This window comes from Heterodontus francisci, chromosome 29 (assembly GCF_036365525.1).
Source record: "Heterodontus francisci isolate sHetFra1 chromosome 29, sHetFra1.hap1, whole genome shotgun sequence".
Lineage (NCBI taxonomy): Eukaryota > Metazoa > Chordata > Chondrichthyes > Heterodontiformes > Heterodontidae > Heterodontus > Heterodontus francisci.
This window is the reverse complement of record NC_090399.1, coordinates 5,403,900-5,431,559: the sequence shown is the minus strand read 5'-3', so window position 1 is coordinate 5,431,559 and position 27,660 is coordinate 5,403,900. Positions and strand designations below refer to the sequence as shown.

Below are 27,660 nucleotides of genomic sequence, written 5' to 3'. Positions count from 1 at the left end.
AGTCCGCAAGCAGGACCCTGAGCTTCCGGTTGCTTGCCATTTCAACACTCCCCCCTGCTCTCATGCTCACATCTCTGTCCTGGGATTGCTGCAGTGTTCCAGTGAACATCAACGCAAGCTCGAGGAACAGCATCTCATCTACCGATTAGGCACACTACAGCCTGCCGGACTGAACATTGAGTTCAATAATTTCAGAGCATGACAGCCCCCCACTTTACTTTCTTTTTCAGTCATTTTTAGTTATTTTTTCTTCCTTTTTTTTGCATTCCTTTTTACATTTTTTACAATCTTTTTTTGCATTTATTTCATTTCATCTTAGTTTGTTCAGTTTGCTTACCCACTGTTTTTTTCAGGTTGCTTTTCTTCAGGTTTGCACTTGCTGATGTTCAATATTCAGTATATTCACACCTAATCTGTACTAATGCTTTGTCTTTCAACACACCATTAACATATTGTTTGCCTTTGCTCCGTGACCTTTTGGTCAGCTATGTGGCCTGGTCCAATCTGTACCTTCTCCTTTGTTATCTCTTGCCCAACCCCCACCTCACTTGTTTATAATCTGTGACTTCTCTAATATTTGTCAGTTCCGAAGAAGGGTCACTGACCCGAAACATTAACTCTGCTTCTCTTTCCACAGATGCTGCCAGACCTGCTGAGTGAATCCAGCATTTCTGGTTTTATATTAGTGAGCAGGTTGGGTTTATAATGACAATCCAACAGTTACTTGGTCACTGTTTCTAATGAATTTTAAATTCCAGATTTTGTTTTTAAAAGAACAACTATATTTAAATTCTCAAATGGCCGTGATGAGATTTGAACTCATGTTCTCTGGTTTACCAGTCCAGGCATCTGGACTGAGTCCAGTGAAAGAACCACTACTCTTCCATCCTCCACCTGCAAACTCCTTCCACAGCATTGATATGAAGCTATCATGTCAATCTGTAATCTGCTGTCCTATCAATTCCCTCAACAAAGTAGTTTTCTTTCAAGTTAAGTTATCAAGTTTTTGGAAAAGGCATTGGAATCGGTTTTAAGGAGCCACTCAAAAGGATGAGAGGGGGCAGAGGGGTTTAGGGAGGGAACGACAAAGTCTAGAGTCGAAGGCACAGCTGCCAGTGATGGAGCAAAGGAATTCAGGGACATACGTACAAGAAGCCTAAACTGGAGAAAGGCAGGGATCTCGGAGGGTTTTTAAAACATTTTTTATGTGGGCATCGCTGGCTATTTATTGCCCATCCCTAATTGCCCTCGAGAAGGTGGTGGTGAGCTGCCTTCTTGAACCACTACAGTACATGTGTGGTAGGTACATCCACAGTGCTGGTAGGGAGGGAGTTCCAGGATTTTGACCCAGCGACAGTGAAGGAACGGCGACATAGTTCCAAGTCAGGATGGTGTGTGGCTTGGAGGGGAACGTGCATGTGATGGTGATCCCATGCAACTGCTGCTCTTGACCTTCTAGTTGGTAGAGGTCGATGGTTTGGAAGGTGCTGATGATGGAGCCTTGGTGTGTTGCTGCAGTGCATCTTGTAGATGGTACACACTGCTGCCAGACTGAGTTGGTGGTGGAGGGAGTGAATGTTTGTCGATGGGGTGTCAATCAAGCTAGCGCTTTGTCCTGGATGGTGTCGAGCTTCTTGAGTATTGTTGGAGCTGCACCCATCCAGGCAAGTAGAGAGTTTTCCATCATACTCCTGACTTGTGCCTTGTCGATGGTGGACAACTTTGGGGAGTCAGGAGGTGAGTTACTCACCGCAGTATTCCTAGCCTCTGACCTGCTCTTGTAGCCACGGAATTTATATAGCTACTCCAGTTCAGTTTCTGGTCAATGGTAAACCCAGAATGTTGATAGTGGGGGATTCAGCAACTGTAACGCCATTGAATGTCAAGGGGAGATGGTTAGATTCTCTCTTGTTGGAGACAGTCATTGCCTGGCACTTGTTTAGTGCAAATGCTACTCGTCACTTATCAGCCCAAGCCTGGATACTGTCCAGATCTTGCTGCATTTCTACACAGACTGCTTCAGTATCTGAGGAGTCGTGAATGTGTAATCATCAGCGAACATCCCCACTTCTGACCTTATGATTGCAGGAAGGTCATTGATGAAGCAGCTGAAGATGGTTGGGCCTAGTACACTACCCTGAGGAACTCCTGCAGTGATGTCCTGGAGCTCAGAGGATTGACCTCCAACAACCACAACCATCTTCCCTTGCGCGAACTATGAGGCACCAGCAGTGACTCCATTGACTCCAGTTTTGCTAAGGCTCCTTGATGCCATACTCAGTCAAATGCTGCCTTGATTCTGGAGAGGTTCCATCAGACTGGAAAATAGCAAATATAAACCCTCTGTTCAAGTAGCGGGTGAGGCAGAAAACAGGTAACTATAGGCTAGTTAGCTTGACGTCTGTCGTGGGGAAGGTGTTAGAATCGATCATTAAGGAGGTTTATAGCTGGGCACCTAGAAAATCTCAAAGTAAATCGGGAATAGTCAGCATGGTTTTGTGAAAGGGAAATCATGTTTAACCAATTTATTGGAGTTCTTTGTAGGAGTAACATGCGCTGTGGATAAAGGGGAGCCCGTTGACATACTGTACTTGGATTTCCAGAAGGCATTTGACAAGTTGCCACATATTGCGCAAAGTAGGAGCTCACGGTATAGCAGGTATCATATTAGCATGGACAGGAGATTGACTGGCTGGCTGGCAGAAAACAGTATGCATAAATGGGTCCTTTTCCGATTGGCAGGAAGTGTCGAGTGGAGTCCCACAGGGGTCTGTGCTGGGATCACAATTTTTTTACAATTTATATCAATGACTTAGATGAGGGGAGTGATGGCATGGTAGCTAAATTTACAGATGACACAAAGATAGATAGGAAAGTATGTTGTGAAGAGGACATTAGAGGTTGTAGACCAATATAGATAGGTTGAGTGAATGGGCAAAAATCTGGCAAATCTAATATAATGTGGGACAATGTGAAGTTGTTCACTTTGGCAGGAAGAATAAAAAAGCAGAGTATTCCTTAAACGAGGAACGACTGCAGAACTCAGTGGTGCAGAGGGATCTAGATATTCTACTGCAGGAGTCACAAAAGGTTAGTATGCAGGTACAGCAAGTAATAAAGGCGGCTAATGGAATGCTATCCTTTATTACAAGAGGAATTGAAAATAAAAGTAAGGATGTTATGCTTCAGTTATACAGGGCATTGGCGAGATCACATCTCAAATCATGCGTGCAGTTCTGGTCTCCTTGTTTAAGGAAGAACGTGAATGCGTTGAAGACAGATCAGAGGAGGTTAACGAGATTGATACCTAGAATGAGCGGGTTATCCTATGAGGAAAGGTTGGACAGACTGGGCTTGTTTTCACTGGTGTTTAGAAGAGTGAGGAGAGACTTGGTTGAAGAATAGAAGATCCTGAACAGTCTTGACAAGGTGAATGTGGCGAGTAAGTTTCCTCTTGTGGGTAAGCCCAGAACCAGGGGGCACTGTTTGAAAATTAGGAGTTGCCCTTTTCAGACAGCGACGAGGACAAATTTTCAATCTCAGAGGGTCTGTGCGATTTTGGAATTCTCTGCCTTAGCTGGTGGTGGAGGTGCGGTCATTGACTACTTTTAAAACGGAGGTAGATTGATTCGCTTGCCTAACAAGAGTCTAAGATTATCGGGGTAGATGGGAGTGTGGAATTCCAGACAAAAAAAAAAGAGATCAGCCATGATTTTATTAAATGGCGGAGCCGGCTCGATGGACTGAATGGCCTACTTCTGCTTCTAATTCATATGGTCTATGTCAAAGGCAGTCACTCTCACCTCACCTCGAGTTCAAAGAGGGTTGTAGGTCCACAGAATTTACAGAGATCAGGAGGGGATGAGGCCATGGAGAGATCTGAAATCGAGGATGAGAATTTTAAAATGGAGGTATTGCCGAAACGGGAGCTGAGCAGCCCCTGCCACCAACATCGGAGACTAAATCTAACAAAAAAGGTAAGCCTGCAGAAGGTGATACAAGCATTTCACCGTTTAGAGGACATCCCCACAATTTCTGTCTTCAGTGATGAGATGGACTCATTCTCACCTGGCAGGTCCAAAGGTGAATGCAACGAAGAGCAGGAAGACCATCACACACACCGCTTTGCGGTTACCTGATCCCAACTTTAATTCGGTATTCTGAAAATGGGAAAGACAGGACACATATCAATAAAACATTAAGGTACATGTAAGATACCCATGCAAATCTCCACCTCTCGTCATAATCCTGGGAAATACATACAATGAGTTTTCTTGCTAATTAACAAAAACTATGACTGACTGTACAGCTGCATTTCACTGTCACACACAATCATATAGTGAACTATATTTTGAATCTTGTTACACTCGGGCTAAAACCGGAGAAGTGACATGATGGGAAACTGTGGTTTGGGCCTTCACAGTCCAAATGTTTTATTGGCCCGAAATGTATAAGAGGGGCCAAATGGTCAAAAGGCAAACTTCAGCAGAAATCTAGTATGTGAAAACAGACAGCTTGCTGTGTGGGAACTAGAAGATAAAACACCTCCCAGAGCCCAGATGTCGCTAGGGCCAAAAAAAATAACTTGGTGCCAAGGCCACCCCTTGACCAGGCACTAGTAGTGGAATGTTTACCAGCTGATAGGTGACAGAGCGTGGAAAGCCAGAGATCTTTGGACACCGACTTGGCTTGGGAGGGCAGAGATGGTTCAATGACATCCTTTGTAATTGGACCGTTCAGATAACGGGGAGGTAATGATTAGGTTAAATCGGTCTCCATAGGCATTACTGTGAAAGGAAGTATAAAAAAAAAAGGAGTTCCCGGGCAGGGAGAGACATATATTTGGCCAAAGGAGGTTTAGGACCATCCCACAGACAGATCCTCACAGGAGAACGGAGCTGGCAGAGGGACCACACATGTACGTGTTGCATGAACTGGTGTGACCAGTGAGTAATTACATGGCGATCACGCTTCTACCTGACTGTAATGGTAACACTGCTGTGCTTTGATACTGCTGTTGATTAGCATCAATTCTTACTTATACTGAATTAAATAAACCACCAATAAGAGTTATCGCTTGGAATCATTTCAGAAATTGGGAAAAGGGATAAAAAGGTTAATTGACTCCCTTACCCTGAATTCGAACTCCGTTTCACTGGGAAATGAATCTAGTAAACTGATAGGCTGAGAGCTTTAACATCTGAAGGAATGCCAGTCATTTAGTTGGGTACTGCATGTCCTAGACGATTTGGTTTCTCTCCACCAACCCCCTCCTTCATTCTGAAGGGAGGCACCATTCCTGTTGTCAAAATGTAGAGGAGATCTGCTGCCAATGCTTCTCTATAACCAGTCACTAGGTGTGAGAAAGGTTCAGTGAAACTCAGGTATTTCCTCCTATTTTTCATTAGGTGGGACGGAGGTCGGGAACAACCGGGAGCAATTTTAGCCTCACCTGCCCTTTCCGCTGGATCTCGTGGGAATCCCTCCCAGTGACTTAGGATATAGCCACCTCCCCGACATCAACGATACTACTGTTTAAAGAAGCAACACCACCGCAGCTTTGCAAAGTGTGAATTTTTGCTTGAATGTAAGGCTAGAAGGGAACTGAACCTTTTGTCTGCTGAAAATTATTTCAGCTTCAAAAATCAGAGAGGGTGTTACATTTTTCAGCAAATGCCCTGCACATGCATTTAAAAAAAAAACAATTGCTTGGATTATGGAAAAATCACTTTTACAGATGCCCCCCTACCCTGAGTTCAACAGCCAAGTACATACAAACTAGGAGCAGAAGTAGGCCATTCGGCCCCTCGAGCCTGCTCCACCATTCAATAAGATCATGGCTGATCTATTTGTGTCTCAAATTCCACACTTCCATCTACCCTCTATAACCTTTGATTCCCTTGCTTAACAAGAATCTATCTACCTCCGCCTTAAAGATACCCAATGACCCCGCCTCCACCACTTTCTGACAGTTACAAAGTCACGCAACCCTGAGATAAAAATTCTCCGTCTCTGTCTTAAAAAGGCAACCCCTAATTTTAAAAGTGAGCCCTAGTTCTGGACTCATCCACAAGAGGAAACATCCTCTCCACATCCACCTTGTCAAGACCGTTCAGGATCTTCGATACTACAATCAAGTCTCCCCTCACTCTTCTAAACTCCAATGAAAATAAACCCAGTCTGTCCAACCTTTCCACACAAGATAACCCGCTCTTTCCAGTCATCAATCTAGTTAACAATCTAGTAAAGTGACACATGCACACTGGCTTACCAAGTATTTACAGTACGGAAATTCGGTCCAACTAGTCCATGCCGGAGTTTATCCTCCACACGAGCCTCCTCCCATCCTGCCTCACCTAATTCCATCAAAATATCTTTCTATCCCATGGAAGGGAAGTACACCAAGCATTACAGATCAAGAGACAGCCACATGCTATTCAATGGCTATTTTTGACTGTAGATTTATGTCTGATTCATGACGTAGATAGTATGCTCAGTTATCTTTCAAAGAACAGAGATATGCTTTAAGGTAGAACACATTCCTCTATTTATAATTACTCCACTTCCCCTCTATTTTTAATATGACTCTCACTCTCACCTTTTGAAGAAGGGAGGGTCCTTAAAGACTTCTATAGGGTCACCCCTCAACCTTTTTTTTTTGGAAAAGAGCCCAGACTGTTCAATCTGGTATGCTTCGAGATTAAGGGCACATGCTTCATCCCCTGCCTGTTTGTGCTGGTTACACTCTGCAGGTTCTTGCCTCAAAGCACTGTTGGGCACGTCACTGATCTCTCCTGCCAATCCTGCTCACTTCTCGGTCTTCTCTGCATTACTCACTGCCAAGCATCCTCCTCTGATACCGGAGGGTGGGACAGTCTTGCCCACCAATATTTCTCACCATGAATGCAGCCAACACATAGCTCGCCGATTACGGAGGGTGAGGCTCAAAGTAGTGAGGTCCTGAGGGGGAATTCCAGCATTCCTAATGTTACCTACAAGTACACATAGATTCCCAGTAGACTGCACTGTTGCAACACAGGCTTCCCAATGGCTTGAGTGTTTGTATTTATTCATTCATGGGATGTGGGCATTGTTGGCAAGGGCAGCATTCATCACTCATTCCTTATTGAGCTCGAGAAGGTGGTGGTGAGCCACCTTCTTGTACCGCTGGAGTCTGTCATGGTAGCTTTGATACAACAGAGTGGCTTGTTCGGCCGTGTTAGAGAGCAGTCAAGAGTCAGCCACATTGCTGAGGGTTTGCAGTCACACATAGGCCAGAATGGGTAAGGACAGCAGGCTTCTTTCCCGAAAGGGCATTAGTGAACCTGCTGGGTCCTTGCAACAATCCAGTTGTTTCATAGTCGCCATTACTGATGCAAGCTTTTTATTACAGGTTTATTTAACTAAATTTAAATTCCCCAGGTGCCGTGGTGGAATTTGAACTCTCGTGCCGGGATAGGTCCAGGCCTCTGGATTACTAGCCCATTATGTTATCGTACACACGTTGAAATGATATGCACTTTCTCTCTCTCTCTAACACCCATATTTTTACTGTCTCAAGTTTCCCCAGTCTTCAAGGGCAGCTTTGGAGGTTTCTACCAAACAAACATGGCAAAAGAAGCTGAGGGGAGATTTGTTTTTACACAGCGAGTGGTGACGATCTGGAATTCGCTGCTTTAAAGGGCGGCAGACGTAGATTCCATAGTAACTTTCAAACGGGGAGTTGGATAAATTAATGAAAAGGGGGAAAAAAATTACAGGGCTATGAGAAATGAGCGTGGGGTTGTGCGACTAATTGGATAGCTCTTTGGTGATGGACCGAATGACCACCTTCAGTGCTGTACTGTACGATGAATGCAACGTTTAAACAGACTGAGCGATCTAAGCAAAAGGTCTTGGTACAGGAGAGAAGACGATATAAATTGCAAGGTAATAGACGACACCCGACCTGGGTTTTAAAAGCCTATAGAGAAGGAGGGGAAACTGGGGATGGTTTAGAGCTGCACACTGAGCTTCTGAGGAAGTGGTGGTGGAGTCAGTGACAGATTCACTGCAGTTAAATCAGGAGCAACATCACCCTCTCCTGGCTGATTAAAGAAACACCAACTAGACTTGAGTGATTACTGCTTTTCTTGTACCTGTAAATGACAGGCAATATAACAGCCAGCAAACACCTGCATATTTCAATCCTAGACTTTACTTATATCACCAGAATGGCTGCATATTGTACATTCCTGACAAACCGTTTTCACAAAATAACATTTCCAAACAAATTACACTGCTGTGAACACCAGGAGGTACAGCTATTTCTGAGCAATCCCGGTAGTGTAAACCCCAATAACTTTCTGCACTAACCAAACATGTGTAAAGACTTTGGGAGAGGGTATAGAGGAGATTTACCGGAATGGTTCCAGGGATGAGGGGGTAACAGTAATATGGATAGGCCGGAGAAGCTCGGGTTGTCCTGACAGTAGAGAAGGCCAAGGGGAGTTTTGATAGAGGTGCTCAAAATCATCAAGGACTTAGATTCAGTAAATAAAGCGAAACTGTTTCCAAAGGTTGAAGGTTCAATTACCAGAGGGCAGAGATTTAATGTGATTGGCCAAAGAACCGGAAGTGACATGAGGGAAAACATTTTTTTACAAAATGACAGGTTAGGATTTGGAATGCACTGCCTGATAGGGTGGTGAATATATAGATTCAACAGTCACCTTCAAAAGGAAATTGGATAAATACGCACGGGGGGAAAAATTGCAGGGCGATGGGGAAAATAGGGAGGACTAACTCCCTATATGGGCGGCACAGTGGTTAGCACCGCAGCCTCACAGCTCCAGCGACCCGGGTTCGATTCTGGCTACTGCCTGTGTGGAGTTTGCAAGTTCTCCCTGTGTCTGCGTGGGTTTCCTCCGGGTGCTCCGGTTTCCTCCCACATGCCAAAAGACTTGCAGGTTGATAGGTAAATTGGCCATTATAAATTGCCCCTAGTATAGGTAGGTGGTAGGGGAATATAGGAATAGGTGAGGATGTGGCAGGAATATGGGTTTAGTGCAGGATTAGTATATATGGGTGGTCAATGGTCAGCACAGACTCAGTGGGCCGAAGGGCCTGTTTCAGTGCTGTATCTCTAAATCAAATCAAAATCAAACTGGATTGTTCTTTCAAAGAGCTGGCGCAGACTCAAAGGGCTGAATGGCCTCCTTCTGTGCTGCAATATTCCACGATGAAGAGTTGCAAACTCATCATTGCTCACCCAGGAATCACTGGTGTGGGCTCCTCCTCCAGTCACTGTCTCCTCACATTCATAATGCTTTTCTAACTGCATCAACCCAATCTGACTTTTCAAAGAAAGGCATGATTTAGCACGACAGCATTACTGCAAGTCTGAAACTTGGCTCATTTTAAAAGTGAAAAAGGTAAAAATTCCCAATTAAGTGCGAGATCAATGCCATGCTTAAAAACAATTAAAAACCCATCTCTAATTCAGATTCTACCACATCTCTGAGGATCTAATGAAGCATTTTTCCATATTGCAAGTCACTAATGTAGGTGAAGACTGAAGTCAGGTTTTCATTCACATGATGTAGGACAGACACGTGTGCTCACACCACATATCCATGCATGTATACACACACACACACACACACACATGAAAGCAACGTGACTACTTGTGCCACACACAACTCCCACCTCGGACATGATGCTGTCTAGTTTCTTTTTCAGCAGCGAGTTCTCCCGCTTCAGCTTCTCATTCTCATTGAGTGCCTCACGTAGCTTGCTCTCCAGACCCTGCAGGTATTCCTTCTTCTTCTTGCGGGACTGGCAGGCCGACTCGCGGTTCTTGATCATTCGCTGCTGGCGCTTTAGTAGTTTTATCTGAAGGAGATGGGATTTTACAGAGGATTACAAAGAATATACAGCACAGAAACAGGCCCCACTGGTCCATACCGGCCTTTATTCTCCTCACGGTCCCCTTCCCACCCAATGATCTAACACCATCAACATATCTTTCTATTCCTTTCCCCCTCGTGTGTTCATCTAGCTTCCCCCTTTAAGTATCTTTGCAAGTCATCACAACTACCTGTTGTCTAGATCCAAAACTCCCTGTTAAACCTCTCTGTCTCTCTCCTTATTTAAGACTGCTTAAAACCTACCTTTGTCATGCATTTGGTCACCCATACCAACGTCTCCTCCTTTGGCTCAATTTCTTAATCTGTTCATGGGGTGAGAGGGTCGCTGACAAGGCCAGCATTTATTGCTCATCCCTAATTGCCCTCGAGAAGGTGGTGGCGAGCTGCCTTTGTAAGCTGCTGTAGTCCATGTGCTATATGTACTATACACCCACAGCGCTTTTAGGGAGGGAGTTCCAGGATTTTGAACCAGCAACAGTGAAGGAACGGCAATATAGTTTCAAGTCAGGCTGGTGTGGGGCTTGGAGGGGAACTTGCAGGTGATGCCTGCTGCCTATATACACAAACGAATTCTTGCAATAACGCAGCTCCAGTCACCACCTCAAGTCATCCCAAAGTGCATTACAGAAAACAAACTTTTTGAAGTGTTGTCAAGACTGTAATGTAGGAAAGGAAGCACACAATTTGTGCACAGCAAGCTCCTGCAAACACAACAATGGAATAAATGACCAAATCATTTTGCTGTTATTGAAAAAGTGATGTCCATTGAGGGACAAACATTGGTCCAGCACACTAGGAAGAACACACCTGCTCTTCTTTAGAATAGTGCAATGGGATCTTTTATGTCAACCCAAAACAAGCACCCAGATTTCCCGAAAAGTGTCCCTACGCTGTTCTGAAATTTACCAAATTTAAAGCAGCAAATGAAATTTTTTTCTCAAAGGATGAATAAGTCCACTCTCCAGCAACTGCTGTACTCACATTGATCTCTGAAGAGTTAGCTCCAGTCTGCGTCGGTGCTGGCACAATTGGTTTGGTGGAGGACTTGCCGATAGTGATACCATTGCAAATACCATTGACTGGCTTGCAGTTGGCGGTGACTCCATTAATTGTCCCATTCGCTGCTGGTACCTTGATTAGTCCCTGTACAGGAATTCTCACCAGGTCTGACTGGGACAGGACCACTGACTGCCTCGACACTGGGGAGAAAGATGACATTTAATACAAGCATTCTCCCAGAAACAGATTCCAGTTACTGTCACTTTCAGTCCATTATATATCTGGGCCTTTTCCCTTAAAGTGTTTAATCATTTCATAGGATGTTACACAGAGAAGGCTATCCAACTGACCCTCTCCTCTTGATTCCTCAAAGCCCTGCAAATTTTTTTCCCTTCAAATATGTATCCAGTTCCTTTTCGAACGTTACCACTGAATTTGCTTCCACCATCCTTTCACTCAATGCTTTCAGAGCACAACAAATTGCTGCGTTTAAAAAAAAAATTCATCCTGCCTCTAGTTCGTTTGCCAATCACCAAACTGTCTCGCCCTGGTTACCCACACTTCACGCACGGAGGTTTGAAAGAGGGTTACTTCCCTGCGTAGCACACAGCAGCACGTGCTAACACCTACTTACTGCTGGGTTACAAATTGGAAATATCTTTGCTTCTGAAGATTCCCTATTTCTTCATAGTTGGGATGCAAGTATCGGTCATCACAGCCGGCAATACGTTGCGCTAATGGTTAATGGTGGGCATGTGGTAGGAATATGGGATTAATGTAAGATTAGTATAAATGGGTGGTTGTTGGTTGGCACAGACTCGGTGGGCCGAAGGGCATGTTTCAGTGTTGTATCCCTCTATGACTCTATAACTGGCTGTCCTGCATTGCCCTGGAATATTCTACAGGGAGGGCCATGTTAACAAAGGATGTGAGCCGTTTTATATACTTGGTTCATGAAAAGCCACGAGCCATTTTACCCATCTTACAGGAGCATTAGTACAGAAGTAGGATATTGATCCTCTCGAGCCTGTTCTGCCATTCAATGAGATCATGGCTGATCAGCAATCTAATTCCATACAACTGCCTTTGCCCCATATCCCTCAATACCTTTGGTTAACAATTTTTAAACTAAGATTGCCAACTTTAAGAACTGATGTGGCATCAATTGCCATTTGCGTGTAGAAGTGTTTCCTAAGGTCTGGCTCTAATTTAAGAATATGCCTGCAAGTCCTAGATTTCCCAACGAGTAGAAACAATTTCTCGCTATCTACAGTCGGCCGAAGGGCCTGTTTCTGTGCTGTATAATTCTATGACTCTATGACAGTGTTAGGTAAGTACTTATATTTAAATTGTGGAAATTAATTTTTTTTTTTGGAAGGCTGAAGATTTCATCGTTGCTGGACTGTTTTTTTTTTTAAAAAGTTCACTGAGGGGACACTTGAGATGTAATGAAAACAACCTTCACTGGAAGTTACTTGTCTTCAGATAGATAAACAGAAACCTTGGTGACTTGGGGGAGATGTTCACTGGGCAGTGACAAGGCAAGATTTATGAGGGTCAGGAGTTGTTTCTCGCTTCTGAGATGTTGTCTTGGTCAGTCGGGATGTGGGCAGTGTTGAAAAGAAGTTGGAGATGAACCTGTCAAGAGAGCAGCCACCATCAGCTCATCCTTTTCCATGAGAATCAAGTGTAAGAAATGGCGAAACTGACGCTGCATTTCTCCTGACAAGTCTGCTGGAAACCCGATGCCACATTTCTCCTGGAAAGTCTGCTGGAAACCCGATGCCACATTTCTCCTGGAAAGTCTGCTGGAAACCCGATGCCACATTTCTCCTGGAAAGTCTGCTGGAAACCCGATGCCACATTTCTCCTGGAAAGTCTGCTGGAAACCCGATGCCACATTTCTCCTGGAAAGTCTGCTGGAAACCCGATGCCACATTTCTCCTGGAAAGCTTGCCAGACTGATCCTCAATGGCGCATGAAAAGAACTGCTCCAGAAAGACCCCAGTGACAGCCGTCTATGCGTATTTCGGATGCCGGAATAAAGGGACAACTGACATCCTTCCAAATTTTCTCCTTTTTGTTCAAGAATTAACAAGTACTTTGACCAAAGCATCTTTACTTTTCTTTTAACTGGTGTGGGTGGGTGTGTGTGTATATGGGTATTTAAAAAGGAATATATATATTTGCAATATTTCAAACTGTGGTGTTAAAGCTGTGCATCTTTATTGAGTAATTGCTGTTTTATAATAAAGTAATAATTTTGTTTATTAAGCAAACCAGGTTGGTGGACTTTATTCTGAAATAAAAATAGAGTCTATGATTGACCGTACTTTTTTTTTTTTTTTTTTAACTGGGTAAACATATATGTTGTGGCCTGTGGAGAAGTGGAACTAGAAAAGACAGTGAACTCCTCCCGCCTCGGTCCTAACAACGCTATCTGCTTCCGTAATATCTTGAAAACTTCAATCAAATCACCCCTTAACCATCTAAATTGCAGGGAGTATAACTCTTTCTTGTGTAATCTCTCCTCGCAATTTAACCCTTGGAGTCCAGATATCATTCTGGTAAATCTACATTACACTCCATCCAAGACCAATATAGCCTTCTTAAGCTGTGGTGCCCAGAACTGAACATAATACTCCAGATGTAGTCTAACGAGTACTTTGTATAGGTGAAACATGACTTCTACCCGCTTGTATTCTAGTTCTTTAGATTAAAAGACACATTCCATTAGCCTTTTATCTCACAGATTAAATGTTCATAGTGCACGTGGTGTGGACAGCACTATATTTGGATTAGAGCAGGACTGTTTCAAAGACTACCTTACTTGAAAGTATCACAATGACATAATGTGCCCATTAGAAAGGATCTTTTGGTGTTTCAAACAATGAATTACAGAGTATTTGTCATCCCAGTTCAACTGCACTTAAATCAACCACCGTTAGAAAACCCCGCATTTGATGTTAAAGCTCCTGTCAGAGTAAGACTTTTGTTTCATCTGAGATGTTGTGCCTGTGCCTGGACTCCAGGCTGATTTACAGCATCGCTACATACTAACTGGAATAGCCCAGCACTACATTTCTGATATTTTGCGTCATTTTAATAAGTATTTTTGCTGATTTCATTTTCTATCACTGGGAGCGAGGGAGCAGATAAACACTGCAAATAGTTACACAAGGTTCGCTTGCGCCATCAAGTGTTGGAGAGCAAACAGTGCATAACAACTTACAGTTAGACCCTTTAACTCAGTCTATGCTGGCTGTCTGTAGAGCAATCCAGTCAGTCCTGTTCCCCCGTTCTATCCATTTCCCTACAACATACAAATTAGGAATAGTAGGCCACTCGGCCCCTCAAGCTTGCTCTGCCATTCACCAAGATCATGGCTGATCTGATTGTATCAACTGCACATTCCCACCTACCCCCAATAACCTTTCACCCACTCGCTAATCTAGAATCTATCTACCTCTGCCTTAAAAACAAAGCCTCTGCTTCCACTGCCTTTTGAGGACGAGAGTTCCAAAGACTCAGGACCTTCAGAAAAAAAAAAGAGTTCTCATCTGTCTTAAATGGGCGATCTTTTTTTTTAAATAACAGTGATCCCTAGTTCTAGATTCCCCCACAAGAGGAAACCTCCTTTCCACATCCACCCTGCAAGACCCCTCAGAATCTTATATATTTCAATCAAGTCGCCTCTTACTCTTCTAAACTCCAGTGGATACAAGCCTAGCCTGTCCAACCTTTCCTCGCATGACAACCCGCCCATTCCAGCTATTAGTCTAATAAACCTTCTCTGAACTACTTTCAAAGCATTTACAGCCTTCCTAAAATGAGACCAATACATCACACAGTACTCCAGATGTGCTCCCACCAATGCCCTGTATAACCGAAGCATAACCTCCCTACTTTTGTACTCAATTCCCCTCGCGATAAATGATAACATTCTATTAGCTTTCCGAATTACTTGCTGAATCTGCATACTAACTTTTGCAATTCATGCACTAGGACACCCAGATCACTCTACATCTCAAGAGCTCTGCAACCTCTCGACACTTAGATAATATTCTTTTTTATTCTTCCTGCCAAAATGGACAATTTCACATTTTCCCACATCATACTCCATGTGCCAGATCTTTGTCCACTCACTTATCCTATCTATATCCCTTTGTAGCCTCATGTCCTCTTCACAACTTACTTCCCTCCCTCTCCTTGTCTCGTCAGAAAATTTAGCAACTATACCTTTGGTCCCTTCATCTCAGTCACTTATATAAATTGTAAAAAGTTGAGGCCCCAGCACAGATCCCTATGGCACACCACTCGTTCCATCTTGGCCAACAAAATTACCCATTTATGCCTGCTCTCTATTTCCTGTTAGCTAGCCAATCCTTTATCCATGCCAAAATGTTAAACCCTACATCATGAGCTTTTATTTTCCGCAATAATCTTTGATGTGGCGTCTTATCAAATGCCTTCTGGAAATCTAAGTACAGTACATCCACCGGTTCCCCTTTATCCACAGCGCATGTTACTTCTTCAAAGAACTCTAATAAATTGGTTAAACGTGATTTTCCTTTTACAAAACCAAGCTGACTCTGTCTGATTTTCCTTGAAATTTTCTAAGTGCCCTGCTAGAACGTCTTTGATTATAGCTTCTAACATTATGTTAAGCTAAATGGCCTGTAGTTTTCTGCTTTCTGTCTCCCTCCCTTTTTGAATAAAGGAGTTACATTGGCTACTTCCAATCTCATGGAACATTCCCCGAATCGAGGGAATTTTGGAAAATTAAAACCAATGTATCAACTGTGTCACTAGCCACTTCTTTTAAGACCCTACGATGGCGTCTATCAGGACCCGGGGATTTGTCGGCCCATAGCTCCAACAATTTGCTTGCCTGGTGATTGTAATTTTCTTGAGTACCTCCTTCCCTCCCATTTCCTGATTTACATCTATTTCTGGGATGTTACTTGCACCCTCTATGGTGAAGACCGATGCAAAATACCTGTTCAATTCATCTGCCATCTCCTTATTTTCCCTTACTAATCCCCCAGACTCATTTTCTATAGGTTTAATGCTCAGTTTGTAAACGTTCTTTTTTAAATACCTATAGAAACTCTTACTATCTGTCTTTATATTTCTAGCCAGATTTCTCTCATACTCTAACTTTTCCCTTGTTATGAATCTTAGTCATTCTTTGCTGCTTTTTATATTTTGTCCAATTTTCTGATCTGCCATCCCACCCATCTTTGTGCAATTATATGGATTTTCTTAAAGTTTGATACTATCTTTAACTTTTTTTAGTTAACCATGGATGGTGGGTCCTCCCCTTGGAACTTTTCTCTGGTTGGAATTTATCTATACTGTGTATTCTGAAATATCCCCTTAAATTATTCCACTGCATCTTCATTGACCTATCCCTTAACCTACTTTGACAGTTCACTTTAGCTAGCTCTGCTTTCATGCCCTCATAATTGTCTTTATTTCAGTTTAAAATACTAGTCTTACACTGACTCTTCTCTCCCTCAAACTGAATGTAAAATTCAATCATATGATCGCTGCTCCCTAGGGGCACCTTCACTATAAGGTCATTAATTAATCCTACCTGGTTGCACAATACCAGGTCTAGTATAGCCTGCTCTCTGGTTGGCTCCAGAAAGTGCTGTTCTAAGAAACTATCCCAAAAACATTCTATGAACTCATCTAAGCTACCATTGCCCATCTGATTTTTCCAAACTATATGTAGATTAAAATCCCCATGATTATCACCATTCTTTTATATTCCGTCCTACTGCGTGGTTACTGCTATGGGGCCTGTACGCTACTCCGACAAGTGACTTCTTGCCTTCATCATTTCTCATCTCAACCCAAACCTCTTCTACATCCTGGTTTCCTGAATGGAGGTCATCCCTCTATTGTGTTAATACCAACAGAGCCACCCTTCCACTTTTTCCTAGCTTCCTGTCCTTCCGAAATGTCATGTACTCTTCAACATTCAGGTCCCAATCCATGTCATCCTGCGGCCATGTCTCTGTAATGGCTATCAGATTGTATGTATTTATTTCTATTTGCGCTATCAGTTCATCCGTTTTGTTTCAAATGCTGCCTGCATTCAGATACAGAGCCTTTGGTTTTGTCCTTTTATTATTTTTGTAACCTCTAGCCTTGTCTGCTGATTAACTCTTAGATTTGTGCTCACTGTCCCTTCCTGTCATGGTCTGTTTACCTTTTCCCATATTAATTCCTTTCTCCCTTACCTTGTCTCTACTCTTTGATTTGCCACATCTTCCCAAATTTGATTCCTTGCCCCCACTATTTAGTTTAAAACCCTCTCTACTTCCCTAGTTATGTGGCTCGCTAGAATACTGGTCCCAGCACAGTTCAGGTGTAGACCGTCCCAACGGTACAGTCACCACTTTCCCCAGTACTGGTGACAGTGCCCCAACAACTGGAACCCACTTCTACGACACCAATCTTTGAGCCAGGCATTCATTTCTCTAATCTTATTTGCCCTACTCCAATTTGCACATGGCTCAGGTAATAATCCAGAGATTATTACCTTGGAGCTTCTGCTTCTTAATTTGGTGCCTAGCTCCTCATACTGACTATACAGAACCTCCTTCCTTGTCCTGCCTATGTGGTTGGCATCCACATGGACTATGACAACTGGATCCTCCCCCTCACAGTGCAAGTTTCTCCCTAGCCCTGAACAGATGTCCTGAACCCTGGCACTGGGCAGGCACCACAGTCTTCTTCTGGACTCTCCCTCTTTGCTGCAGAGAAAAGTGTCAATCCCCTTCACTATACTGTCCCCTACTACTTCCTTCAAGTGCCCATCCAATTACCTTCCAAATCATAGATTGTCTCTGTTTCCACCACCCTTGTGGACAGCGAGATCCAGGTCTTTACCAGTCACTGCCTAAAAACGTTCTTCCTCACATCTCACCTGCATCTCTTGCCCAAAATCTTAAATCTGTGTCACCCAGTCGTTGTACCATTAGTTATTTCTTGTTTTACGTGAGCACTTGTTTTTCTTTGTACAATATGTTTTAAGAAATTATAGTTGGATTGTGGATACTGATTCATCTGGAATCTTGAAGAGACTGAACTTTGTGGTTGTTTAAAAAAGAAAGGAAGGTCAACAGAAGATTTCTGGTTTTGGCTAGTAAACATGTTTACTGGAAAGCACCTGTTCACGAAGAACCCAGCAGGAGTTTGTGTTGTGACCCTGAAAGAGATATTTACAAGGAAATGACAAGTCAAGATTTATGGTTGTCACACCACTTGCCTCTGGAAAGGTTTTAGTTTCATTTTGAACTGTGAAAAAGCCAGTTGGTATTTGGCCAGAGTCAGTTGAAGTTTCCTTATTGACTTGCCAGGAGAACAGAATATCCAGCCAGCCCATTTTTCTCTTGAAAAGCAAATCCTTTGTCAAGTGTTTCCTGTTGCCTCCTGTATTTGAAGAAACCCTGCATCTTTGAAGGAACTTTGCATCAAACGTGGGAAAATCGAAACCTTTGTTGCTGCACACCTGATGTAAGAAATATGTGAACCTTCTGCGCTGAATCTCTTTGAAAGCCTACCCAGACTATTCATCAACATTGCCTGGAAATAACAGTTCTAGGAAGATTCCTAGTGGCAGCCGACTATTCACCTTTGGGACACCTCACCAAAACAACAGACTTCCTTCCATACCTTCTTTTAAGCCGAAGTGGGTTTTTTAAATTCCTTCTATATTTTTTAACAGCTGTAAACAAAAATCTCTTTTTCCCGGTTAACTGGTTTGGTGTACGTGTGCGCATGAGGACTAGGATAAGATAAGGGAGTTTAATATTTCAATTCATGTATATGTTTATTTCACTATTGGTTAGGACTTGGTTTATAATAAAAGGATAATTTTTTTTGTTTATTCAAGAAATCAGGTTGGTGTGCTTTATTCTGGGGTAAAGTATCTGATTGTTTCAGTAAGTGGGAAAATTATATATGTTGTGTCCTGTGGAGAAGTGGGACTGAATTAACAGTGCACTCCTCCCATCTTGGTCCAAACCTTATCTAAACCTGTCATAATCTTGTACACCTCTGTCAAATCTCACCTTCAATCTCCTTTGTTCCAAGGAGAACACCACCAGCTTTTCCAACATAACCTTGTAACTAAAATCCTCCATTCCTGGAACCATTCAGGTAAATCTCCTCTGCACCCACTCAAGGACTATCACATCCTTCTTAAAGTGTGGTGACCAGAACTGGATGCAGTACTCTAGTTGTGGCCTAACGAGAGCTTCATAAAGGTTCAACATAACTTCCCTTCCTTAATGCCTCTATTTATGAAACCCAAGTTTCCATATGCTTTACGAACCACTCTCTCAATATGTCCTGCCACTTTCAATGATCTATGCACATAAACCCCCAGGTCCCTGTCCCTTTAGAACAGTGCCATTTAGTCATATTGCCTCTTCCTAGTCCTTCTGCCAAAATGCATCACATCATACTTCCCTACATTAAATTCCATCTGCCACTGTTGTTCATTCTACTTTAACACAGCAAAATGACCCAAGATACTTCACAGGAGCGTGTTCATAAAAAATTGACACCGAGTCACACGTGCTGATATTAGGATAGATGACTAAAGGTTTAAACAAAGGTTTGGAGGGTCATCTTAAAAGAGAGGGGGGTACAGGAGCAGGAAGGTTTAGAGAATTCCAAAGCTCAGGGACGAGGCAGCTGAAGGCACGACCACCAATGGTGGAGTGATTAAAATCAGGGATGTGCAAAAAGCCAGAATTAGAGGAGCACAGATATCTTGGAGGGTTGTGCGCTGGAGGAAATTACAGAGATAGGGAAGGGTGAGGCTGCGGAGGGATTTCAAAATAAGGCTGAGAATTTTAAAATCGAGGTGTTGCCAGTCCGGGACCCAGTGCAGGTCAGACATAGAACATAGCAATGTTGGGTAAACAGGACTTTGTGCAAGGAAGAAAATGAAGGCAGCAGAGTTTTGTAGGAGTCAAGCTGATGTACAAAGAACAAAGAACAGTACAGCACAGGAACAGGCCATTCGGCCCTCCAAGCCTGCGCCGAACTTGATGCCTGCCTAAACTAAAACCTTCTGCACTTCCGGGGTCCATATCCCTCTATTCCCATCCTATTCATGTATTTATCAAGATGCCTCTTAAACATCTCTATGGTACCTGCTTCCACCACCTCCCCCGGCAACAAGTTCCAGGCACTCACCACCCTCTGTGTAAAGAACTTGCCTCGCACATCCCCTCTAAACTTTGCCCCTCTCACCTTAAACCCTTGTCCCCTAGTAACTGACTCTACCACCCTGGGAAAAAGCTTCTGACTATCCACTCTGTCCATGCCGCTTATAACTTTGTAAATCTCTATCATGTCGCCCCTCCACCTCCGTCGTTCCAGTGAAAACAATGAGTTTATCCAACCTCTCCTCATAGCTAATGCCCTCCAGACCAGGCAACATCCTGGTAAACCGCTTCTGTACCCTCTCCAAAACCTCCACATCCTTCTGGTAGTGTGGCGACCAGAATTGCACGCAATATTCTAAGTGCGGCTTAACTAAAGTTCTGTACAGCTGCAGCATGACTTGCCTATTTTTATACTCTATGCCCCGACCGATGAAGGCAAGCATAACGTATGCCTTCTTGACTACCTCATCCACCTGCGTTGCCACTTTCAGTGACCTGTGGACCTGTACGCCCAGATCTCTCTGCCTGTCAATACTCCTAAGGGTTCTGCCATTTACTGTATACTTCCCACCTGCATTAGACCTTCTAAAATGCATTACCTCACATTTGCCCGGATTAAACTCCATCTGCCATTTCTCTGCCCAAGTCTCCAACCGATCTATATCCTGCTGTATCCTCTGACAATCCTCATCACCGTCTGCAACTCCACTAACCTTTGTGTCGTTCGCAAACTTACGATTCAGACCAGCTACATTTTCCTCCAAATCATTTATATATACTACAAACAGCAAAGGTCCCAGCACTGATCCCTGCGGAACACCACTAGTCACATCCCTCCATTCAGAAAAGCACCCTTCCACTGCTACCCTCTGTCTTCTATGACAGAGCCAGTTCTGTATCCATCTTGCCAGCTCCCCTCTGATCCCATGTGACTTCACCTTTTGTATCAGTCTGCCATGAGGGACCTTGTCAAAGGCTTTACGGAAGTCCATATAGATAACATCCACTGCCCTTCCTTCATCAATCATCTTTGTCACTTCCTCAAAAAACTCAATCAAATTAGTGAGACACGACCTCCCCTTCACAAAATCATGCTGCCTCTCGCTAATAAGTCCATTTGTTTCCAAATGCGAGTAAATCCTGTCCCGAAGAATCCTCTCTAATAATTTCCCTACCACTGACGTAAGGCTCACCGGCCTATAATTTCCTGGATTATCCTTGCTACCCTTCTTAAACAAAGGAACAACATTGGCTATTCTCCAGTCCTCTGGGACCTCACCTGTAGCCAATGAGGATGCAAAGATTTCTGTCAAGGCCCCAGCAATTTCTTCCCTTGCCTCCCTCAGTATTCTGGGGTAGATCCCATCAGGCCCTGGGGACTTATCTACCTTAATGCTTTGCAAGACACCCAACACCTCCTCCTTTTGATAATGATATGACTGAGACTATCTGCACTCCTTTCCCTAGGCTCATCATCCAACAAGTCCTTCTCCTTGGTGAATACTGATGCAAAGTACTCATTTAGTACCTCGCCCATTTCCTCGGGCTCCACACATAGATTCCCTTCTCTGTCCTTGAGTGGGCCAAACCTTTCCCTGGTTACCCTCTTGTTCTTTATAGAAGTATAAAAAGCCTTGGGATTTTCCTTAATCCTGTTTGTCAATGACTTCTCATAACCCCTTTTAGCCCTCCTGACTCCTCGCTTAAGTTCCTTCCTACTGTCTTTATATTCCTCAAGGGATTCGTCCGTTCCCAGCCTTCCAGCCCTTACAAATGCTTCCTTTTTCTTTTTGACGAGGCTCACAATATCCCGCGTTATCCAAGGTTCCCGAAACTTGCCAAACTTATCCTTCTTCCTCACAGGAACATGCTGGTCCTGGATTCTAATCAACAGACGTTTGAAAGACTCCCACATGTCAGATGTTGATTTACCCTCAAACAGCCGCCCCCAATCTAAATTCTTCAGTTCCTGCCTAATATTGTTATAATTAGCCTTCCCCCAATTTAGCACCTTCACCTGAGGACTACTCTTATCCTTATCCACAAGTACCTTAAAACTTATGGAATAATCGTCACTGTTCCCGAAATGCTCCCCTACTGAAATTTCGACCACCTGGCCGGGCTCATTCCCCAATACCAGGTCCAGTACGGCCCCATCCCTAGTTGGACTATCAACGTATTGTTTCAAGAAGCCCTCCTGGATGCTCCTTACAAATTCTGCCCCATCCAAGCCCCTATCACTAAATGAGTCCCAGTCAATATAGGGGAAGTTAAAATCACCCACCACTACAACCCTGTTACCTTTACATCTTTCCAAAATCTGTCAACATATCTACTCCTCTACCTCCTGCTGGCTGTTGGGAGGCCTGTAGTAAACCCCCAACATCGTGACTGCACCCTTCCTATTCCTGAGCTCCACCCATATTGCTTCGCTGCATGACCCCTCCGAGGTGTCCTTCCACAGTACAGCTGTGATATTCTCCTTAACCAGTAATGCAACTCCCCCACCCCTTTTACATCCCCCTCTATCCCGCCTGAAGCTTCTAAATCCTGGAACATTTAGCTGCCAATCCTGTCCTTCCCTCAACTAAGTCTCTATAATAGCAACAACATCATATTTCCAAGTACTAATCCAAGCTCTAAGTTCATCTGCCTTACCTGTTATACTTCTTGCATTGAAACAAATGCACTTCAGACCACCAGTCCTGCTGTTCTCCGCAACATCTCCCTGCCTGCTCTTGCTCTTAGTCCTACTGGCCTTATTTGCTCGTTCCCCTTCATTTATTTCACTTGCTGTCCTATTGCTCTGGTTCCCACCCCACTGCCACACTAGTTTAAACCCTCCCGAGTGACGCTAGCAAACCTCGCAGCCAGGATATTTGTGCCCCTCCAGTATAGATGCAACCCGTTCTTGTACAGGTCCCATCTGCCCCTGAAGAGATCCCAATGGTCCAGATATCTGAAACCCTCCCTTCTACACCAGCTGTTCAGCCACGTGTTTAGCTGCACTATCTTTCTATTTCAAGCCTCACTGGCACGTGGCACAGGGAGTAATCCCGAGATTATAACCCTGGAGGTCCTGTTTTTTTAAACTTACTACCTAACTCCCTAAACTCCCCCTGCAGGACCTCATCACTCTTCCTGCCTATGTCGTTGGTAGCGATGTGCACCACAACCTCTGGCTGTTCACCCTCCCCCTTCAGAATGCCCCCTGTCTGTTGAGTGGGCAGGTGGGAGGCTGGTCAGGACAGCATTGGAATATCAAGTCTAGAAGTACCAGTGCATGGATGAGGGTTTCAGCAGAGATGTGGGGGAACAGGCAGAGTTGGGTACCCTTATGAAGGTGGAAATAAGCTGTTTTAGGGTTGCTGTTGTGGAGTAATGGGTGAATGGGGAGAGCAAGGAGGCAATTTACTACCTTTCATAGATTTTGGTATAATCTGGCTTCCAATGAATCATCTATTGATGGGGAAAGATAGGTAACCCGTTAGTTCCCTCACTGAATTTTACATAAAATATTCCGGTCATTTGAATGGTCATTTCCATCAAAATAATCCGACCACATTCAGTGATTGAGCTTGGATAAGTTTGTTTCCACAACACTGCTGGTGACTATGGTGGCATTGATCAAACACCTAGAGTAAACATTGGGTACAAGGTGCGACAACTTTCAAGGAATTTGGAAGAACCAATTCTGGGCACCGCACTGCAGGAAGGATGTCAAGACGTTAGAGAGGGTGCAGACAGATTCATCAGAATACAACCAGGGATGAGGGACTTCAGTTAGATGGAGACATTGGAGAAACTGGGATTGTTCTCCTTAAAGCAGAGAAGATTACGGGGTGAGTTAACGTAAGTATTCAAAATTCTGAGCTGTTTTGATAGTTTATCCTTTTTTACTCTGTTTCTAGTGACAGAAGGGTTGCTAACCAGAGGACACAGATTTAAGGGAATTGGCAAAAAAAAGCCAGAGGAGATGAGGGGATTTTTTAAAAAATCGTAGCGAGTTGATCGAGAATGCGCTGCCTGTAACATTCAAAAGGGGATTGGATAAGAATGCAAAGGAGAGAAAATTGAATAGCTCTTTGAAAGAGCAGGCAGAGACAGGATGGAGCGAAGGGCCTAATTCAGTGCTGTATCAGTCTATCGCCAAATAAGCAGAAAGAGAAAGCTGTCATTCAGTTCCTCCACAGTTTGCAATCTCAGCTTTCCCTTGCAAACTTTACGCAGTCCATTTGCTCGCTCGAAAACTCCAAGAGGAGAATGTCTGTAAAAGGAAGCTCTCCGAATAATAATAAAAGGCAGCAGCCATATACCTGGAATGGTTTGCTTTAACGGCAGACTCTGCTGCTGAGACACTGGCAGACTAGTCTGCACTGACTGAAGAATTATGGTCTTTGCCGGGCTGGCACTCGGAGCAGCAGGCAATGTTGTCATGACAATCGGTTTGGGCTGGATGGTCGGCTTGCTGCACAAGATGCTGTTGGCCTTCATATTTGTGGTGGCTTGTACTGGAGTGAGGGAGGAACAAAAGTGAAATCACAGCAGGATACATTGCTGAACATTTATGAAAAACACTAATCGAACCTCCTGCTTTCAGCACCTGGAATCGAACTATAATGATTAATATCACATTCTCCAATGAAAACACAAGATAGTGGACCAGGCAATGCTTTAAAACAGACTGCACTTTCTGGAATAGTTAAAGCACAACTGGTTTATATTTTAGCTTGATGAAAATGGCTGAAGAGTTATTTCTCAATTCACAAAACTCATCTGCTAGTTCAAAATAAAGCAAAGTTCTAAAGGAAAATGTAAAGACTGGGTAATGCAGTGGATTATAGACACTGGCCTGTCACCTCTGGGATTTGGGTTTAAAATCAAGGCCAGACTGAAAGAGCGAGAGAGACACTTCCTCTGTCTGAAGGGCCGTCTGTCAAGTTGATTTGGTCTGTCTCTGGCAGTTTGGCCAACAGCATGCAACAGCCCCTAATTCAGCACCATGGGATCATTCCAAGGCCCACAAGGGCTGTTGTAAGTGGTCCTTTGAATCGGGGCTGAGACACCCTGAGGGACAGTAATAGGAACTTTACTCTGAATTAGTGATGTTTTATCTGTACTTAATTACAGGGTGTTTACAGCTCAGAAACAGGCCATAAGATAACATAAGAAAGAGGGGGAGGCGGATATTTGGTCCCTCGAGCCTGCTCTGCCATTCAACAAGATCATGGCTGATCTGATTGTGGCCTTAACTCGACTTTTCTGTCTGCCCCCTAAAACCCTCGAATCCCTTGTAGATCTAAAAATCCATAATTCAGCACCTCTGGTTGGTAACCAACATCATTGTCTCCAGAAACTTGAGGCCATCCAAAACTCTGCTGCCAGTGTCTTAACTTGGACAACTTCCGTTCCCCTATCCCCCCCTCTGCCTGCTGGCCTACACTGGCTCCTGGTCAAGCAATGTCTTGATTTTAAAATTCTCATCCCTCCGTGGCCTCGCCCCTCCCTATCTCTATAATCTCCTCCAGCCTCCACCCTCCAAAGTATCAGTGCTCCTCTAATTCTGGCCTTTTCAGCATCCCGGATTTTAATCGCTCCACCATCGGTGGCTGTGCGTTCAGCTGCCTGGGCCCCATGTTTTGGAATACCCTCCCTACACCTCTCTACCTCGCTTTCCTCCTTCAAGACACTCCTTAAAATCTACCTCTTTGAGCAAGCTTTTGGTCATCTGACCCAATATCTATCTTGTGGCTCGGTATCATACTTTGTTTGATAATGCTCCTGTAAAGCGCCTTGGGACCTTTTATTATGTTAAAGGTACTATATAAATGAGTTGTTGAATATATTCAATGATCCAGTCTCCACTGCTCTCTGGGGAGAGAATTCCAAAGATTAACAACTCTCAGAGAAGAAATTCCTCCTCATCTCCGTCTTATTTTGAAACTGTCCCCCAGTTCTAGATTTCCCCACGAGGGGAAACATCCTCTCAGTATCTACCCTGTCAAGCCCCCTCAGAATCTTAAGTTTCAGTAAGATCACCTCTCATTCTTCTAAACTCCAATGAGTGCAGGTTCAACCTTTCCTCAGAAGCCAACCCCTTCATCCCAGGAATCAACCCAGTGAACCTTCTCTGAACTGCCTCCAATGCAAGTATATCCCTCCCTAAGTAAGGAGACCAAAACTGTATGCAGTACTCTAGGTGTGGTCTCAATGTCCTGTACAGCTGTAGCAAGACTTCTCTACTTCTACACTCTAATCTCCTTGCAATAAAAGACAGCATTCCATTTGCCACCCTAATTATTTGCTGCACCTGCATGCTGACTTTTTCTGATTCATGTACAAGATCCCTCTCCACTACAGCATTCTGCCGTCTCTCTCTATTTAAATAAGATTCTGCTTTTCTATCCTTCCCAAAGTGGACAACCTCACATTATATTCCATCTGCCAAATTTTTGCCTACTCACAACCTGTCGATATCTCTTTGCAGACTCATGCCCTCTTCACAACTTGCTTTCCTATTCATCTTTATATCATCAGCAAATGTGGCTACAGACCACATGGTCCCTTCACCCAAGTTATTCTAGATTGTAAATAGTTGAGGCTCCAGCACTGATCCCTGTGGCACTCCACTAATTACAGACTGCCAATCTACAAATGACCCATTTATCCTGACACTGTTTCCTGTTAGTTAGCCAATCTTCTATCAATGCTAATGTATTACTCCCATTACGAGCTCTTATCTTGTGTAGTAACCTTTTACGTGGCAGCTTATCAGGTGTCTTTTGGAAATCCAAATACACTACATCTACTGGTTACCCTTTATCCACCCTGCTTCTAACATCCTCAAAAAAAAAATCAATGCGTCAAACACAATTTGCCCTTCACAAAACCATGGTGACTCTGTTTAGTTTAGTTTAGAGATACAGCACTGAAACAGGCCCTTCGGCCCACCGAGTCTGTGCCGACCATCAACCACCCATTTATACTAATCCTACACTAATTCCATATTCCTACCACATCCCCACCTGTCCCTATATTTCCCTACCACCTACCTATACTAGGGGCAATTGCTAATGACCAATTTACCTATCAACCTGCAAGTCTTTGGCATGTGGGAGGAAACCGGAGCACCCGGAGGAAACCCACGCAGACACAGGGAGAACTTGCAAACTCCACACAGGCAGTACCCAGAATTGAACCCAGGTCGCTGGAGCTGTGAGGCTGCGGTGCTAACCACTGCACCACTGTGCCGCCCATTTATTTGTATTATGATTTTCTAAATGCCCTCCTACTACAAGTGGATTCTTGTATCTTCCCAATGACCGATGTTAAACTAACTTGCCTATAGCTTCCTGCTCTGTCTGCCTCCTTTCTTGAACAGAGGTGATAGATTTGCGGTTTTCCAATCCGCTGGGACCTTTTCAGAATCTCGGGAATCTTGGAAGATTACAACCAATGCATCCACTATCTCCGCAACCATTTCTTTTAAGACCTGGGGATGCAGGTCATCAGGTCCAGGGGACTGTCAGTCTTTAGTCCCATTAGTTTTCCTAGTTGAA

At 43.8% G+C, this 27,660-nt stretch overlaps 1 protein-coding gene across 2 annotated transcripts in view; it reads right to left on the bottom strand.

The window, feature by feature from the left end:
• Positions 1-27,660, bottom strand: part of atf6b (activating transcription factor 6 beta) — a 122,133-nt gene that overhangs the window by 39,894 nt on the left and 54,579 nt on the right. For both annotated transcript variants that reach the window (XM_068009381.1, XM_068009382.1), the window contains exons 6-9: positions 24,418-24,612; positions 10,890-11,107; positions 9,688-9,873; positions 4,069-4,160 (exon numbers count right to left, since the gene is read on the bottom strand). In XM_068009381.1, the coding sequence (XP_067865482.1) occupies positions 4,069-4,160; positions 9,688-9,873; positions 10,890-11,107; positions 24,418-24,612 (691 nt within the window). The remainder of the gene's footprint in view (positions 1-4,068; positions 4,161-9,687; positions 9,874-10,889; positions 11,108-24,417; positions 24,613-27,660) is intronic.